We start from the raw sequence: 19,785 nt of genomic DNA, 5'->3' as shown, positions 1-19,785 counted from the left end.
AACAGATCTAGTTCATCCTGAAAGGACTGGTTGAGCCTTGCCAAGTATGGGAAGAAAATAATCTTTTGTGAATGCAGTGAGTGGGATAGGCATATGTTATTTTGTTTAGTATGACAACAGAGACATCGAAAGCATCCGTCTTGCTCTTCATAGATTAATTTCCATGTCATTAGCTGCAATTTTCCCGTCTTCAGTGTGCATAGGTATGTAATATACACATCATAAGAAAAATGTCAGCTTAGCATGCTCCGTGTCTATGGCCTAAGGCAGTCCTTAGTTGCATGACCATACACAGGTGCCTTCTCCCTTAGGACCTCTGTCTCATGCAGTTTTATTTAGTGCTATAACTTCTCCTGCAAGAGCTGCACAGCTCAGAAGTGGAAGAGGCACAGGCTGCCATAAGAGAAAAGACAGCCTTACAGTTAAGGCATTTCAGTGCTGACTGTATTACAAAACTGAATTGTTACCTTGCACTTGCTGCAGCATTCCAGTATGACCACTGGCATATTTGTTAAAGAAAATTTTTCATTCATTGTCACTAATTGCAAGTTTCTCAAAGGCCTCATTTGATTTCAGGGCCTGTTTTACTCCTGAGCTGAAAACTTCACAAAGCAGCTGAAGTCAACTGAAGCTGTAATTTGAATATATAAAATATTAACAGTGCTGGGCACACTTCCAAATATGAGATGCCCAAAATAAGACACAGTAAATTATTAGAACATAATTTCTCCCTCTATCTTTGTTTGCAATCTGAAGAGGGCCAAAGACATCTCTTCTCACGCAAGAGTTTTTCAAAACTAAGTTAATTGTATTAATGTATTAATTGTATTAACAATGCTGGGCACACTTCCAAATATGGGATGCCCAAAATAAGACACAGTAAATGATTAGAAGATAATTTCTCTCTACCTTTGTTGGTAATCTGAAGAGGACCAAAGACATCTCTTCTCACACAAGAGTTTAGAAAATTAAGTTTAATTAATACCCATGAAGTATTCAGAAACTATAGTAATGGGCGCCACTGTAAATCTTAAAAAGGGAATTAGCAATTGCATCTTTACAGCAGGATTTGAATGCTATCCAGTAAATAAGGGATGGAGTAATGAAGAGGAAAATAAAATATTAAATAGCTCTTCTTTAATGAGCTGCATACACTGTGTGAACTGAATGAGGCAGATGTCCTCTGTTAAAAGAAATTATTGTAATTTAATCACAGCAAGTATCAGAAAATATGGTTACACAAGAGTTCTGAATAAAATTGCACAGCAAATCTTAGTTCTGGCAAGCTTACCTTCCAAATGTTTGATTTTTGCAATCCTAATAATACCACAAGATGGGACATCTGAAAACAATGACTCAACGCTCTCATGTTAAAAGGAAACTAAACGATTCAAAAAAGAGAAAACACGAGCAATTCTGGGGAATGGGATAGCAAATGAAACAAAAAATGCAGTTATACTGTCATATTGTACCTTCTCACACCACACTGTATACCTTCTTGAATATTTTTCTTCAAGTTGATCACTGCATTTCAGAAAGAATATATTATAACAAGAAAAGATACAGAGGCAGGCAACAGGAAAACCTGAGGTACAGAGTAGCTTCTGTATGAAGAAACACTGTACAGGCTACATGGCTCCACAGATGATAATTTTGTCATTCAATTGCTTCAATCCATCCAAACGTCAAATACATTGGATCAAGCAAACAGTGATTATTCATTATCCCTCATGACACAAGAACAAACAGGAGGCTTGGAACTATCAAGAGACCAATCAGCAGGCACTTGGGTGAAGAGATACCATCTACAGCTGTTAAATACAGTGCTACAGGTACATCCAGCTCCAGGCGGTCTTAAACAGCAGAGAGCCAGGAGGCTGTCAGACCTGGTAAGAAGTTTTCCTTTATACTTATAACCATTTATGGTTTTCCCTGGTCCCTGCTGATGGCCACTGTCAAACAAGAAAGCAGCTCTTGACACGACACATCATCATGGCTCTTCTCAGATGTTACTGGAACACAAGAGTGAGTTTGGCCCTACAGCCAAGACATCTTTGATCTACCACTGCTAGCTACATCCAGCTCTGCCATCCTGGTGCCAGTAGGAAAAGCGTAATATATAATCTCACGATAGTACGTTTTAATTTGAAGAATGTTATGAAAACTTTAAAATAACAAATCCTCAAACCCTGTGAGGTAAGCAATGTATGTGCTACAATGCTCACTTGGGAGATGGCAAGATGAGTACAGACACCTGCTTGTTTATATTGGGAAAAACATCGCTGATCCAAGCTAAGCGGCAGCAGATGAGGATTTTTAAATAATATGGGAACAGTTTTAGCTGGAATCTATCTGCAGGAATTAACCTATATACTACTGGCGCAGTTACTGTCACTGACTACACATAGGCATCATTCATGGAAGTATGCAGTTTTAGGGCAAGATTGTGCTCCTAAGTCCTCAATAAAACCAGTCTTAATGAATATTGTTCTACTGCTTCCATACTGTGGAATTTTACAGCAAGTACTTGACTGCAGTCATGTCATAATTCAGTTTCAAATTTGGGCTCAGAAATTTTCTAGTTAAGAGCCTTGAGCTTTCATCCAGAACAGTACTGAACTACACACTGAAGTGTTCAGTCCAGCAGCACGCTTTGCTGCCTGGTTTTCACACTTATCAAATGTTTGTTGAATCAAGTTTTAGTTAAGATGGTTCCCGTTTAATTAAAAGGAGATTATCACCTAACACTACCTCATCTCCTTTCCCTGCACATTTTTTTCTGAGTAAAGTCTGGAAACCAAACGTACAAAATAAAACCTGAAAACCGGGAAGGGGAAAAAAAATTAAAAAAACAACGAAGCTCTAAAATTACATCTTCTCCAATAACATTAGCTCTGGCATACTTCACATATGTGATTTATTGTTGTTTTTCTTAATTTACTACTGATATTTATTCCTGGGTTATAGGCTATATAGTGTCCCAAGTGGACTAATTAATGTTGTGAAAGACAACATAACTTGGAATGTATTGCATTTATATTATTAGATTTTTCAGTTTTACTGTTTCAGTAAGATTAGAGATTTATTTGAAGGTATATAAAGTTTTGCATTATTTTTCCTGCCTACAAATACGCACATCAATCATGAAGACATTTAAGGACCCAGCATGCTATGAGGAATAGGAAGAATAAGCTAGTGAGTTGGACACATGAAGACAATCCAATAAAGGCAAAAGTACTCTGCCAGGCACAGGGCTGGGTGTTTGTCTGCCTTCTCAGAATCAGGGACTGTCAAGCAAGCTACTCTCCCACAACAGACTACAACAGCAGCCTCCATAGGGAGGAAAAATGTTTGATGTTTTTATGTATATGAAGTGAAATCCTCCTGTTTTCAGGACTCGTAATGCAGCTTTCATTTATTTTTAACATGGTTAAATGGACTAAATTGAAAATATCAACATGAGTAAAAAATAAATTTATTTCAAATCAGTATGCATATTTGGAGACTCTAGCTATACAAAGTGATCATCAGTCAAATATCACTAGTAGATAATTCAAAAAGAGTTACACCCATACTCCCTGTACACTGACAGCACATCATACTCAGAGGGAACCACTGGTCTTTTAAGCTGGTTTTGTTTAAATTACATCCCTCAAGTCTTCGGGTTTTTTTTCTAAATACTTAATCTAAGTCATGGATTTATTGCTGTTATTAAAATGAATACCACGTCAGGTGTGATAAGTCAGAAATACTATAATGCCTCTATTTCATTCTTTGAAATCCCAGCTGCTGGCACTAGGGTTAACGACAGTACTGACCTTCTGTGGTCCTGGATGCCTGCTACCAGCACTAGTCCAAAAATCAACTCAGATTCAGAGTTCAAAGAGCCACATGGGTCAATTTACTACGGGTTTCTCAGCTGCTATGCCCCTTAAAAGAGATCACAAACTATAGATCATTGTTACTTAGCAGCAGATGAGATCTGCTGTCACTGTCACTGCACCTGGCTCAATAAATGAAGAACACACAGTCAAAGGGCAGGAGCACAGAGCAATAAATGCCAGCTCCAGTCTCAAAACAACTAAGTATTAAGATCAGTCAAACATTAGCAAGTCTGAAATGTGGCTCAGCACCATAGAAACACAAGTGACAGCTAGTGATATCTAGACTACCCACCAAAGATAAAAATTGCAGTTACAGATATAATTTAGTATTGAAATTACTTACCCATATGGATCTTCACAGGTAAGTTTTCAGCCCCACTGACACTTAGGCAGTACTTTCTTTTTGAAAGTGGAGCTCTAATGGTAGTAAGGAAATCTAGGATATCTGTACTGCTTTGCTAATGAGCCATAATGACAGGTGCTTTTTTCTAAAACCCCTTAAAATTGCTCTATAGAACACAAATAGTGCAAAGAGAGAGACCCCGTCTTGTATATGATGGGGTCATGTTTATAATCATGTTAATCAGAGGGCCTTTTTGGACTACAGGGACCACACGTGTAGATTCCAGTATCCCTATTACCAGTTAACTTTGGCACTCCATTTCTCCAACCAATTGAGAGCTAGGCAAAGAACAAATCTTAGGCAACAAAGCACGGTGGAGCACCATCACTGCTACATGCACCAGAAATACACACAGATCACAGCACCTCCTGATAAATGTTTTTTATGCTATGGGAAGTATGAAAGATAGTGGTGAAAAATTAAATGAGACAATAAAGGGAGCTATGAAAATCTCATCTTTGTTTACATAATAAGAATAGAGATAGCTGAGTTTCCCCAAAAGCAAAGATTTCTTTTATCACACAGAGTAAAGACAAATGTCTCTTGGAGTGTGCCTATTGCTTCCCACACGCGCCCCCCCCGTATTCCTTTAAAATGACAAAATGTACTTCTCTCCACTTGAACTGGAAAAACATTAACCTTAGGCAGCTGCTGTTATATTTAAATTTGATCCAACCAAGACTAACATGTTTACCAGACCAGAAAGGTAGGACAGAAAACATTTTTCAAGCATCCAGAAAAATTCCCAGCCAAACTTAAAAGCTACTTTGATAATACACTTCTAAGAATAAAAAGATCCAATAGAACTCTTCTTGAATAATAATTAAAAAAAAATACTTAAAAGAACACAGAGGAAAAAACCCCCAACTACATGCCTTGAAAATTAAGGAAATAGAAAGTCAAAGTTCCACTTTTTTAAAACAAACACTGAGTATACAGAAATGTAATTTTCACTTGGCAAACATTCGGCAGGCCATAACCCCTAACTAAAAGCACCCAGTGACTGGATAAATTTTGGATGCCTTTGGTGTGCAACACTGCCCACATAGTTTTTTATGCACAAGAAAAACACAGTTATTAATACCCTGTCTCTCAGTGCAGCCAAAGGCTCACTGTCCTCAGCACGTCATGGAACAGCCAACTCATGACTCTAGACAAAGCTCTTTGGTTAATACCATGAAGAGATGGAAACATCTGGAAAAAACTCACAGCATCTGATGTTCTGCCACTACCTTAAACTTTGCCCAGGTATTACTATGCCTTCCCTAACTACAGAGTGCGATTCTGTAGCACTGGAGAGAGAAGAAACCCCCAATACCTATACCTTCAAATTCAGCATCTGCCTGTCTTCAGCTGTAACATGCAGAATGACCTGAAGCCATGCAATTTTTTATGTTGGTCCAAATGTACCATTAGAGCAGGGGTCCTCAAACTTTTTAAGCAGGGGGCCGGCACGTGGATGAAGTGGCAGGAGGTCATCTGCGGCTGCTTGGTTTCCCCCCCCCAACCTCCAGCGGGGGGGTCTGTAAATACCGGGGGCCAGACTGAAGACCCTGGGGGCCGTATCCGGCCCGTGGGCCATAGTTTGAGGACTCCTGCATTAGAGAGTTAAGCCCAGTGCCTCACTGGTTTCTGTAACCTTTCTCACAGGCTGTGAAATTATTAATGCTTTCACTTTCGCAAATTTTCTTTTGCAACTCACACTGATGGGAGCTTTAACTATTGAACCTACATAGAGCTACAATGGGGAGGGCATGTCTAATGAAAAAGAAAGTAAGAAAATGAAGTGCTCCCCAACTACTTTAACTTCTTGACAATGTGTCCTATACAGAAGGTATAGGTAGTTTCTTGGTCTTGGCCATACTACCTTTGAACATTGTATTTTTTTTCATCCCCAATTCTTCAAGATGTGAAAAATGCTTTAATTAATTACAGCTCTCTCACTTTTCTACAATATACATCCTCTCTCTCCACCGCTTTGTATGTTTCAGCAGCGTAAAAAGCATGATCAGAATCTGTCTACAGCTTTAAAGGAACTGTCCAAAATAAGAAATATAAGCTATGAGCTTGTTTCCCTTAACAGTTATCTTTGTAAATGCAGACAGTAACAGATTTGTATAGATAGTGAAAACAATGACAGTTCATTTGAGTGCTATCTAATACATTTTTTTCCATAAAAGAATGAAGATACTGTGACAGATTGTGCCCGATACCTTTATCTTAATAATAAAGTTTTCTTGTTTTAAAAAACACAAAACAACAAGAAATCCCAATTCACCTGGAGAAATGCAAACTTAATCTCTTCTCTAGCCTAAAAAGTTTGATAACTCCCCTACCAGATAAATTTGCTTTCTGTGCTGGTCAGAATTCTCTTGCTAAACATCCTGTTAGATGCTATCTCTGCCTTGCGAGTCCAGTGATCAACCAAACCTATAAAGGAGCTAAAACTTTGATTTACTTCTTCAAAATGTAGAAATTGAGGAACACATCTAAAACCTTAATTGCAACTCATTTGGAACTTAGATAACAATACAATAGTACTAAACACCATCCAACAGAAGGGAAACAGCCTAACAGTTTTATAACATTTCATTTTATGTTTAATCATGCCAGGAAAGGCATTTCCCTTTTGGCTAATGTTTCACTCATTCATGTTGCCTTTTGACTAATTAATATCAAGAATAAAAGCAGTCTTCAGATACTTAGATAAATCTATTGTGCTTTTTTCCAGACAAGATTCTGAGCAGCGATGAAAAGCCATTTGTGAAGACAACACATACCTCCGGCTCTCCAATGGGCGTCCATCACTAGAGATGCTTCGGGGGATGTTGGCTGCTCGTTCTGGGGGTGGCATTTTCCCTTCTCCTTTCCCAGATCCAATCCTAGATGTTACTGGACTTTGTATTTGGGATGGTACCTGAGCCACATGAGGTCCCTGTCCTTTGCTTGCATTTCGCTGCCATTTGTTATTATTTCTGAAGGGAAATTTAAATTCATACGGCATTCCTTCATTCACTTTGTATTCCATCACTGGCATACGGTAGTTTTCTGAAGAACTCCTGGAAACGAAGAAATTTAACATGCTGCTATAAAAACCTAAATTAAATATATCCTGTTCACAAGAGTAGAAAAATGAAGACAGAAACTGAATTAATTCTATGACACAGTAAATGTAAGATTTTGGTTTTTAGACACATATTTAACAGATTTTAGAATCATAGAATTGTTTAGGTTGGGAAAGACCTTTGTAAGATCAGAGTCCAACCATTAACCTACCACTGTCAAGTCTACCACTGTGGTCCCTAAGTACCATACCTACACACCTTTTAAATCCCTCTCCAGGAATGCTGACTCAACCACTTCCCTGGGCAGCCTGTTCCAATGCTTTATCACCCTTTCAGTGAAGAAATGTTTCCTAATACCCAATCTAAACCTCCCCTGTCTCAACTTGAGGCCTTTGCCTTTTGTCCTATCGCCTGTTACTTGGGAGAAGAGACTGACCCCCACCTCACTACAGCCTCCTTTCAGGTAGTTGCAGAGAGCTATAAGGTCTCTCCTGAGGCTCCTTTTCTCCAGGCTAAACAACCCCAGTTCCCTCAGCAGCTCCTCACAAGACTTGTGCTCCAGACCCTTCACCAGCTCCGTTGCCCTTCTCTGGACACGCTCCAGCACCTCAATGTCCCTCTTGCACTGAGGGGCCCAAAACTCAACACAGTGTTCAAGGTGCAGCCCCACCAGTGCCCAGTACAAGGGGATGATCACTCCCTTGTCCTGCTGGCCACACTGCTTTGGACACAAGCCAGGATGCTGTTGGGTTCTCGGCCACCTGGGCACACTGCTGGCCCACGTTCAGCCGGCCGTCAGCCAGCACCCCCAGGCCCTTTTCCCCCAGGCACTTTCCAGCCGCTCTGCCCCCAGCCCGTAGCGCTGTGTGGGGCTGCTGTGACCCACGTGCGGGACCCGGCACTGAGCCTTGTTGAACCTGGTACAACTGGCCTCGGCCCACGGGTCCAGCCTGCCCGGATGCCCCTGCAGAGCCTGCCTGCCCTCCAGCAGCTCAACACTCCCCCCAGCTCGGTGTCGCCTGCAAACTGGCTGAGGGTGCACTCGATCCCCTCGTCCAGATCGTCGATAAAGATACTAAACAGAGCTGGCCCCAGCACTGAGCCCTGGGGAACACCACTTGTGACCGGGCACCAGCTGGGTGTAACTCCATCCACCACCACTCCCTGGGCCCGGCCGTCCAGCAGCTTTTAACCCAGCGCAGAGTGCACCCGTCCAAGCCGTGAGCAGCCCGTGTCTCCAGGGAAAGCTGTGGGAGATGGTGCCAAAGGCTTTCCTAAGGTCCAGGCAGACAACACCCACAGCCTTTCCCTCATCCACTGGGCAGGTCATCTTGTCACAGAAGGAGATCAGGTTCATCAGGCAGGACCTGCCTTTCCTAAACCCACGCTGGCTGGGCCTGACCCCCTGGTTGTCCTGCATGTGCTGTGTGATGGCGCTCAGGATGACCTGCTCCACAACCTTCCCCAGCACTGAGGTCAGGCTGTGACAGGCCTGTAGTTCCCCGGATCCTCCTTCCTGCCCTTCTTGTAGATGGGTGTCACACTGGCTGACCTCCAGGCTGCTGGGACCTCCCCAGTTAGCCCAGACTGCTGATAAATGATGGAGAGCAGCTTGGTGAGCTCCTCTGCCAGCTCTCCCAGTACCCTTGGGTGGATCCCGTCCGGCCCCATAGACTTGTCTGTGTCCAAGGGGAGCAGCAGGTCCCCAACCGTTTCCTCCTGGACTGTGGGGGCTTCATTCTGCCCCTCGTCCCTGCCTTCCAGCTCAGGAGCTGGGTACCCAGAGAATGTACTTATAGAAACATTTTTTATTCTCTTTTACAGCAGCAGCCAGATTAACTTCTAGTTGGGCTTTGGCCCTTCTAATTTTCTCTCTGCATCACCTTGTGACATCCTTACAGCCCTCCAGAGTTGCCTGCCCCTTCCTCCAGAGATGGTAAGCTCTCCTTGTTTCCCGAGTTCCAGCCAAAGCTCTCTGTTGAGCCAGGCCGGTCACCTTTCGGCACATGGGGACAGCCTGCCCCTGCCCCTTTAAGACTCCCTTCATGAGGAATGCCCAGCCTTCCTGGACCCGTGGCCCTTCAGGACTGCCTCCCAGGGGACTCTGTCAGCCAGGGTCCTCAACAGGCCACACTCGGCCCTCTGCAAGTCCAAGGTAACAGTTCTGCTGACCCCCTCCTTACTTCTCCAAGAATTGAAATCTATCATTTCATGATTGCTATGCCCAAGATGGCCTCCAACCACCACATCACCCACAAGTCATTCTCTGCTCACAAACAGCAGGTGCAGCGGGGCATCTCCCCTGGCTGGCTCACTGACCAGCTGTGTCAGGACATTATCTTCCACACACTCCAGGAACCTCCTGGATCGCTTCCTCTCCACTGTATTGTGTTTCCAGCAGACAAGTTGATGTCCCCCACAAGAACAAGGGCTAGTGACTTGAGATTTCTCCCAGTTGCTTGTAGAATGCTTTGTCTGCCTCTTCATCGTGGTTGGGTGGTCTATAACAGACTCCCACCATGGTATCTGCCTTGTTGGCTCTTCCCCCGATTCTTACCCATAAACACTCAACCCTACTGTCACCACCATTAAGCTCTAGACAATCAAAGCACTCCCTGACATACAGAGCTACCCCACCACCTCACCTTCCTTGCCCATCCCTTCTGAAGATTTTATAGCCACCCACTGCAGCACTTCAGTTGTGCAAGTTGATACTCTTCAACTGATTACTGCGTTATAAAAGCTAAAACATCTGCTAGATGAGTATCTTCCCTTTCCTAATTAAAAAAAAAAAAAAGCGCCATGGGTTTTGAAACTTCCCTGCACCCAGACAAGTAGGACCTGAAATGTTTGTTGCTTTTGAAATAAATCTCTCTGCTGCATCAACAGCCATGAAAAGACCAGATTCCCATGAAATAATGCATTACACTTCATTTTCAAACATCTTTGGCTTTAGAGTACCTCAGCTGGTAAATTTGCATATTATGAAAACAAACCACTGGCTAAAAATTGCAGAGGCCAATCCCAAAAGATGCCCATTGCTTCCTGAGGATGTACAGTAGCAGGACAGCAGAAAAACTAGAGTAAAACAGGACATCAGCTAATGCAGTCCACAGAAGATCCAGCACAAACTTCTGTATACATTCAAAATGAGAGATTTAGAAAGCAGATGTGACCTTCAGCTTTGCTGAGGATAATTTTGGTATTTCTCTTGACAAATGTATATGCTTCTAAGTGATTATTTTATTGCGATTACTTTGTTTACCTACACACATCATTATCCTGCAGGGACAGGATGGAAAAGAAGGAAATGGGAAGGAAAAATAAGCAATCAGTGCAAAATTTTTTACTTTAGCTCTTCCCTAAGTATCTCTTCCCAGCTACAATACAAAACAGCTTGTTATCCAGCTATACCAACGTTAGCAAGTTGTGCAGTCTAATAGGAACAGACAAAGTGAAACAGTCGGTGTTGAGGTCTTGCTGTCCACAATACACACATTTTGTGGTTTGACTTTGGCATACTCTCTAGTCTTGACCTGCAAATTAAACTAGTAGAAGGCACAAGGTGTGCTTTTGAAGCACACATAGTTCAGCTTCATGTAAATAGAAATGTTTGTGTGCTCCCGGCCACTATGTGATGTGAACCACTGCATGGTAGATGGGGATGATCAGGAGATTTGTTTTTGAAGTCCACTCACAACCTAACCAACATCTTGATACCCTTCTTTTTTGTTTTCATACTTTATGTCTCTGCCATTCTTTCCCTAGAGATTACATACTTCAGTAATTCAGGTTTCCCCTCTATTTTTGCAGATATAGCTACAGTTTTAAAAAGCAAGAATACACAATTTCCTCTTGCTGCTTTGTCCTTAACTTCAGGGTCAGTAATCACTCCACTAAATGAGTTCAGCGGCAACGTTTTAATGACCATCTTCTAATAGAGATACAGCCATAACAAAGCCTGCCTCTGTGTAGGGCATTAGATTTTCAATCAGGGTGTTTGGATATATTTTTGTATGTGCTACTGACCTTGCACATTGCCTGCTGGCAAGTCATCTCATCTAACCGCAGCCCTGCTCTCCCTTCAACTTCATGTCAATCAATTTTTATTAGGACAGCGATTGCTTCTCATATGAATGTTCTATACCAAACAGAACTGATCTTCAATTTAGTTATGATCGGTAGAAGTTACTGTAGTAGAAATACTAAATGACCTCCAGAAGACGTAAGAGATGGACTTCAGTTTTGGAAAACTGATTGCCCAAGAGAGAAATTGCTTTGTGCCGATTTAAGTCAACTATCTAGTAATGTATATAGGATAGCTACAAATTCAGGACAGTTCCTAAACCTTGATGATTCTGGACACAGCAAGCAGGATAAAGAGTTGCTTTATGAAATTTTATAACCAGACAATAACACACCATGAACATTTGTTCACTAGAAAACAACAAAACTCACTGATGCTGAGTATAGTATTTCAAAAAGTGCAGTAATTTCTCCTCCCACTATGGGTTTGGATACACTAAAGTTAAGTCTGCTTTTGGCTGTCCTTAATTTAGTTCAGAATAACAGGATCTGTGCTTTCCACACAGATTTTTCTGCTCTAATCCTTTTGCTATGATTGCAGCTGAACTCTCCATTTGCTTGGGCTGCTAAATACTGTACAAAAGCTTCCCAAATACCTTACAGGGGACCTTATGCCACTGCTTATTTTAATCCCTGACATGTATTCAATTTTCCACTGACAACTAAGGGACAAATAAAACTCCCTTTCTCTCTGCTCCTGTTTTACTACCAGTTACAAAAGGAGTTAATATGGCTCACAGTAGAAACAAACACGGATTCTCCTTTTATGCAAGTACAAGGTCTTTGCTGGGAGACATAATTTCACGTAATAAATATGCATTGAAGTTTAGCCCCAACCATAAGATTTAGCATCTACCCCTACAGAGATACTGCCTGATTAGAAAACAGCACTGCAAAAAACTCAGTCTCTCACTGCAAGGAATACACTGAACTTTGATAACTGTACTTGCTGCTTCTTGGCAAATCAGCATAAGCCTTGAGCTAGCCTGCAGGCAAATTTAGTCTATTAAAGATCATTCAATTTTAATCGTATAGCATTTACAAGATATTAATACAGGATGCCAGCAACATGGGAATCAGATTTAGTGATGTGGCTAAATGCTACAGACAACTGCAGAGAGTTCAGATGGGAGCAATAAAAATTATAAAAAGCTTTAGTGCAAGTTCAGGAAAAACGCAGGGATGTAATGCCCAGTTTAGAAAAAAAAAAAAGCACATATTACCGCTTATTTCTGATCAAGCAGCATTTTAAAGCCATGAAAGCAATAATACAGCTGACAAGCCTTAGGCTTAACATGGCTGGGAACTGAGCAAGATGCAGCAGGATCTACTGCCGAGTAAAGAAGGACTACAATTTGCAGCAATTTCTCTGGACAGATTCATATCTTTGATAAACTCTCATCATTTACAGCCTTACTTATTTGTGAAAGTGGAAGAACTTAAGTCTATTCGCAGCTTTCAAGAATTACATCCATGGACATTGCAAACTACCAACAAATGGTAAAGCAGGGAGGGAAATGTACAATTAATTTTGATGCATCATAAATGCACAAATGTCAACAAAAAGTTGTTTGGTTTCCATGTTAAATTCCATGGAATTTAAAGGATATGTGAGGTTCTTCACATATTTTATTAATTCATGGTAATGGAGGGGCCTGGAGTCCGAGTACAGGCCGTTTTTCCTGCACTTCTCTTTCAGCTTACAACACTGGATGCTACGTTACAATTATACCATGGTTTCCGGAGGTTAACACTTAGTCTGTGGTCTTTCCTTCCCCGCAACCCCACAAATCAAGATATAGTTCAGACCAAATGTAGCTATTACACAATACCTGCGTGGTGTGCAGTCCTCATACGGAGGGACAATGACGACCTTCACTGTTACTGATGTTCTCAGAAGATCAATCATTTGCTCATGGCTCAGAGTGGCTACAGCCACCTTGCAGATTTCTACCAGCCGGCTGCCTTGTCGCAGTCCTGCCTGCCATGCATAGCCATAGGGCTCAACATCTGCCACAATGCCTTCATAGTTTACGTGGAAACCAAGCTGACCTAGACCATTCCTACGCAGAGTCATCTCCACTGTTTCACAGCCCTTAGTCACAAGCTGCAAATTGAAATGAAGATAGAAATTAATGCACACAGAAACCTTCAGTGCTAATAAAGTTTTAAGGTGTCTGTTTTTGTATAATCAACCAACTCCCAAGACAATGGTGGGACACGATCAAGGAATACATAACACAGTCCTGAATAAGTAATCAGCTGAAATGTGTCTGTCATTCAAACTAGTATTTTCAGTAGAGAGTGGTTCTGCCTTGAAATTTTTACTGAAACAGGAATTTTAGAAGATACATGGCAACAAACAACAGAAAAACACATGGGAGTTACACAAGCACCTCCACTTTCTCTTTTACACTTCAGTAACCAACCAACCATTCTACAATTTTAGCTGTTTCAGTAGACTGCAGGATTACTTTCAGTCAGAATGTGGTGGCATGCAGCAACTGTCAAATCATCTATGTACCATGAGCATGAATAACGTTAAGAATAATTTAACAGAGCCTGGTTTTCCCTTTTTCCTGGTCATTACAAAACTACAGTTGTGAAATTACAGGAACGAGTGAAACATAACACATTGTTTCACAACTTAATTGGGTAAGAAATGAGCATGGACAGATGCTTTATCGACAGACACCATGATTCACTGCATTTTTAGTTTATCACATACATTCAGAGAATATCTGAAGGTTGCAACAGGGACTGGGACTGCACCCTGCTGGCAACATAATAAGTCAGTGTGAAAGATATTGCAGCTTCATTTGAAACAAGATACAACAAGCCTATAAAACAGAGAAAGGGAAGGAAAACAAGGAAAAGAAAAAAGGTGACATTTCTGTATTTACTGTGTGGGAGCAATTTACGCATCTGAAGGGCCTGCTCTTTTTTTTTTAATACATTGAGACTTCATTGACACACACACAACCAGCTGAGGTTGGCTGATATCTGATAAAAATAAAAGCAATATTGGATTTTGAGAAACAAAAGCAGGAAAGTCCTTATAAATTTCATGACAAACAGAACAGTTTTAGGGATCCCAAGCATTACTTAAACTGAAGTCTTATTTGGCAGCAGGGCAAGAGCAGAAAGCAAAGGGGAACTGAACAAGAGAACACATTCTAACCTCCAGTCTTTTGACGATCTCTTTGATGTCATCAACGTTGCTGATGAAGCTCTCCAAAGAAACACATTCACCCCTCTCGTAGAATACTTTTATATTTGTGTCTGTTGAAGTCCACCCTATCACATCGCGACAGGAGCAATTGAATACCACGCTTTTCGTGTCCTGTTCAATGAGGACTACAAACTCATTAGAGATGCCTAGGAGACAGTCTATTTCCATACCCTTGCTGTAGTCTTTTGCATGGACACTCCATACAATAGCACCAGAACTATAGATCTCTGCTCCTGGATAAGGCTTGGACTTTTCTTTCTTTTTTGAAGCAAGTGAGATGAAGGGGAACTTGCCAGAAGGGTCAATAGGTGTGTTGGTGACATTCTTCTCTGCCAAGTCTTTCAAGTACTCTTGACGGGTCCTGGTGGCCATCGCACGAAACTTTTCTGATTTATGAGCAGCATTCTCTGCATTAATGACTTTGGCTAGTAAGAAGTCCCTGAACACATTTGATTTAGGAAACGTGACACCTTTTGGAATAGGTGGTCCAAAGGATGGTACATCTCTTGATCTTGTCACAGCAACACTAAAAGAAATAAAAGAATAAGGAAGAAGCAGAGTGTTTTGCTGTATGCAAATGCAGCGGTTTCTGAATACATAAAATAGATTTCCTTTTTTCCTTAGGCCCTCAATTTTTCTCTCCTTTTCTCACCACTATGCCTATATTTACATTTTAATGTTGCCGGCATGGAGGTTACGTCCCCCTTACTGTATAAACAGAAGGGCAGTTACTTTTGCATCTAGGCATTTTTGAGTGATCCCTGGTACCACAGCTTAAAGAGAGCTTCAAGTGACAAACCATCGTTCGAGTTTGTATGTTATGGTAACTCTGAGTTTTGTTTGGGTTTACCATAAACAGAAGATTTCTTACACATGCCATTACAAAGGCTAGCTTATTATTTAGCTACCTAAAGCTGAAAGGTTCATCTGAAAGCAATGCGATGTGTATCACCAATACTAGAAATACAACGGACACATTAAAAAGATGAAAACGAAGTCATCTCACAAGGCCAGCTTCACTGAGAGAATCACCTTCCGGTGACTGAATGCATATATACATCACACTACTGATTATGTTTTAAATTTCTCGATCAAAAACTGCACTAGCTGATATTGCATGCTAGAGTCTGCTGACTCTAAAAATGCTAGAAATAAGAAAATTCTTAGAAGTTTGGAGGCATGCATTAGAAATAGATGCCTATTTTTTTTCAGCTCTTCCTTTTAGTTTTTCCATACAGAGTGATGGACTGATAATGAGATTGCCTTAGGCAATGCTGACAAGCTTAGCTATTCTCTGGTCAATTCTCTCTTTTGATACAGATGAGAGTTGTTTAGCAACACTGAAGATTTGCCATTCCCATCTAGTATTATCCACTTGCCAGTCTGTCTGCCAAGAAGAGACTAACAATTGTACTTCAACAGTTTTGTGACAACAAAAGCTCCAACAGTTCAAATATGATTTAACACATATCTATAACTAGATCTGAAAAAGCTTTACATAATTTTGGTCAAAAATAATGGTAACTGAGTTTTATAAAGAAAAATTGGATGGAACTTGAACACACTACAAATGCATGTGGTGTTTCATTTGGAAGACTGGCTGGTATTATTTTCACACTTTGTTCTAACTTATTTGAATTCTTAAATCAGAGAAATTCCACTAAACAAACCAATAACTGAGATTGCCGCAATACTAGCAAAGCTTTTTTGGGGGGGCAGAGGTGTGTATGTTTGTGACAGAAACACCAAAAGAAAAATTAAAGTCATATAACCTTTAACCACTTCTTCTGATTTTGGGTGGTGGAGTGTTTTTGGTTTTTTGTTGGTTTGGGATTTTTTAATTATATTTTCTGACAACTGATATTGAAAGATGTCATTGACAGTCATATTTTCTTCAAATGTATGCCTATATATCTAAAAGCATGCAACAGGGGGTGCTCATGATACAACCATCTGACTCTTGATCATCTTCAGTGACCCTTGAAAGGGTCTGTTACTAAGAGAAGCCTAAGCACTAAACACAATTACTGAACGTAATGAAAAACTACCAGTGACATTTTGTTTGATTAGGTTTTCAATATCATGAATCACAGGGATAAAGAATTTAATATTTAACATATGCTAGATAAGTTTTAAAAAGTGAATGATGCCAACAGAAAAGCCAGACTTCTGAAATATTGTTTATCTTAGTTGGCAGGGAGAATCACTGGCCAAGACAGTGCTTGATTTCATTCCTTTTATGTAATTTTTAATATAAATTCCAGTACATATTTATGTTATATGGCTTCCTGTTTTGTCTAGAATTATGAATTTATGAAACCGTTCCAAAAAATTCAGTGAAAAAGAGGTCAAATGTACTTTGAAAAGTTTCCTAGAAAAACTTTTCACAATGGAATTCTATAGATTTAAATCAAGTGTTTGCACTGGACAAAAAAAAAAGTATTTTAATCTTTAAGGCAATACACAGAACATACAATACTCTGGCAGTCTTCTGTATGAAAAATGAACACTGACACTTCATTTTTTTCCTACCTCCTCCTCCTACCCTTAAAATTTAAACCTGTGGCATCACCAAAGCTGAAATTCTAAAATTTTATTCACTAATAAGTAACCAGTTAAGGTCCCAGCCCTTGTAGTTAACACCTGAAAAATGAAAGCGATTCAGAAGTCTAAAGATCAGAAATAAAAGCCCAAGATACTTAAATTTATTACCGCATAACAAGTATAAATCTTTCCCATGCCTTTTAAAAGGAATAAATTGAAAATATACAGTTATGTTATTTAAAATAATAACTAAAAGCAGATCTTTCTCTGTTTGCAACACCCAAATCAAATGGAAAAATGCATCTGTAGCTCTTGTGGATATATTTCCTACTTTACTTCAAAATTAGTTTCTGTACAGTGTAAAAGCTGAAACGTATGTCCAAAAGTTTAAGAACAATCTATGCTCACATAACTTATGTAGCAGTGAAATTTGTCAATAAGCTGCCTTAAAAACAAGTATCAACATAAACATGTCTGCTCTAGGAGAGTTTAATACATGTACAAAGTTCAGCATCTCTTTCAGAAGTGCTGTGTGAGAGTTACCAAAAACTTACGGGAAGGGAAAAACCTTACTATACTTACTTAAACATGAATACACCATTTCAGACACTGCAATCTTAGCTCTTCCTCTAAAAAGCACATGACTGAATAAACCACATTTCTTCACATAGGTGAACATTTGTATTTCAGTGAAGACAAGTTAATTCTATAGGCTACCTCATATCAAGGTAACTACTCTAAATCCATTACTCTGACACTTTATTTTTTAAATAAAGGAGCTCTAGAAAAGTTTGCTGAGATCACTCAACACAAAAATAAAAATACTTGAGGAGTTCAGAATATAACAAAGGTAAAGAGTTTCATTGATCATAAAAAGAAGTGTAACTCAAAACCACTATTTCTATGTGTTGTCAACTTGGTTAAAAAAATTATGCAGAACAGGAATCTCATCTTGCAATTTTTTATTATATGGTTATGATTAATTAATGTTTTCTATTTTAAGCATATTGACTTTAAGGTCACACTAAGATTTTTTTTTTTTCTGTATAATGTTCTGGAATTTCTTTGTTGGACTGAAATAAGATAAGAAGTGGAGATATTTCAGACAAAATATTCCAGAGAGCTTATAGCTTTCTTCTGAAAGTTTAGTCATACTTTTTCAGTGTTTTAATTTCAAAAATGGAACATAAGCTCGCTCAGATGCCCAAATTATCTGAAAAGTGAATTCATAAGAATCAATACAGAAATGCTCTTCTAGCATATTTGTAATGAGGAGAATAAAATGCAAATTAGAATTGAATTTTAAAATCATTCCCAAATGCTTGAGAGAGAGAGAGAGATATATGTGTGTGTGTATACATGCATGTGTATGTACACACACATACAGACACCATTAATTTCCTCACTGGGCGTTTCCTTTACACACTCATGTGTGTCTATTTACTTTTCAAGAAGTGTTTTACATTCACATGACCCAAAATCTCCACAACCCCTACCCTTCTTTCATTGCATTTCCCTACTGAGGATTGAAAAGAGGAATGACACCTCCCTTTGCACTCAAAGTCCACGTTTTCAGTGAAACTAGCAATAGCTACCTGTAACAAACGCTGTCAGTACAGGGACTGTGCACTCTTACAATAACAAAGACATGCTGGAAGTGTGATCGAATGTTCTTTGGGCTGAATGGCTGTGCTCCAGGCTCCTGGAAAACTATTGTCACAATATCATTTCCGATATGTCGTTTTCTCAGAAGCTTTAACAAAACAACAACAACAAAAAAGATACACAGGTTAAAACACAGTCTTTTCCCAGTTTTAAATTATTTCTCATTTTTATAACATTACTATTGTTCGGTTTTTTTTTTAATTCCAAACGGTACTTCAGGCTGAAAACTGAAACAGTTGAAGATTTATATAACCAGTACCAGAATATTGTTCATTAACAAGTTTTAGGCATAGGCATTTTCATAACAATTTCATTTCTATATGTAACATACAGGAAGATCTTGTTAGGGAATATTTTAAGCTAAAATAAGGGGAAAAACAGCAACAAAACCTGCTAGTATCAGAGTAATCAGTGACTCATGGAAGCTGGAAAACATTCCCTACTTTATATATTTTTACAAGCCAGAAGTAGGTTCTATTTCAAGTTGAAAATAGTTGTCAGCGTCCTTAAGACATGCTACAATAATTTTCTGATAGGTTTCCTTCAGTAAATCCAAGACTACAGTAAAAGAGAAAGGTAAACTACAAAGTAGCATAACATTTAGTGTACAAAAGCAAATTGAAAAGAATACTGTGTAGAGTTTTATTGTTAAAGAAAATTTCAATTTTATTTGCAGAAACGCAAAAGAACATTGTTTCTTGAGTAAAGAGTAAAACGTATACACAACATACACAAGATGGCCCAATATTTAAAAAGACCTGGTACTTCAGGGTAACAAAGCAGGTCAGCCTACACAGTGCTTCAACATAACAAAAAATAAAAAGGATTTTGTCTCCTGTCTTCTCATGTAGTATGCTGGACCACCCATTCGTCACCTCCCACTGGGTGCACTTTAAGGACTGCATT

At 39.7% G+C, this 19,785-nt stretch overlaps 1 protein-coding gene across 14 annotated transcripts in view; it reads right to left on the bottom strand.

Annotated features, from left to right (window-relative positions):
• Positions 1-19,785, bottom strand: part of SIPA1L1 (signal induced proliferation associated 1 like 1) — a 220,868-nt gene that overhangs the window by 33,313 nt on the left and 167,770 nt on the right. For all 14 annotated transcript variants that reach the window (XM_056345567.1, XM_056345566.1, XM_056345580.1 and 11 more), the window contains 4 exons: positions 18,810-18,967; positions 14,620-15,196; positions 13,271-13,545; positions 7,068-7,346 (listed from right to left, as the gene is read on the bottom strand). In XM_056345567.1, coding sequence (XP_056201542.1) covers positions 7,068-7,346; positions 13,271-13,545; positions 14,620-15,196; positions 18,810-18,967 — 1,289 coding nt within the window. The remainder of the gene's footprint in view (positions 1-7,067; positions 7,347-13,270; positions 13,546-14,619; positions 15,197-18,809; positions 18,968-19,785) is intronic.

This window comes from Falco biarmicus, chromosome 7, assembly GCF_023638135.1.
Source record: "Falco biarmicus isolate bFalBia1 chromosome 7, bFalBia1.pri, whole genome shotgun sequence".
In the NCBI taxonomy this organism is placed as follows: domain Eukaryota; kingdom Metazoa; phylum Chordata; class Aves; order Falconiformes; family Falconidae; genus Falco; species Falco biarmicus.
The sequence above is the reverse complement of the archived record's forward strand: the minus strand, read 5'-3'. Positions and strand labels throughout refer to the sequence as shown.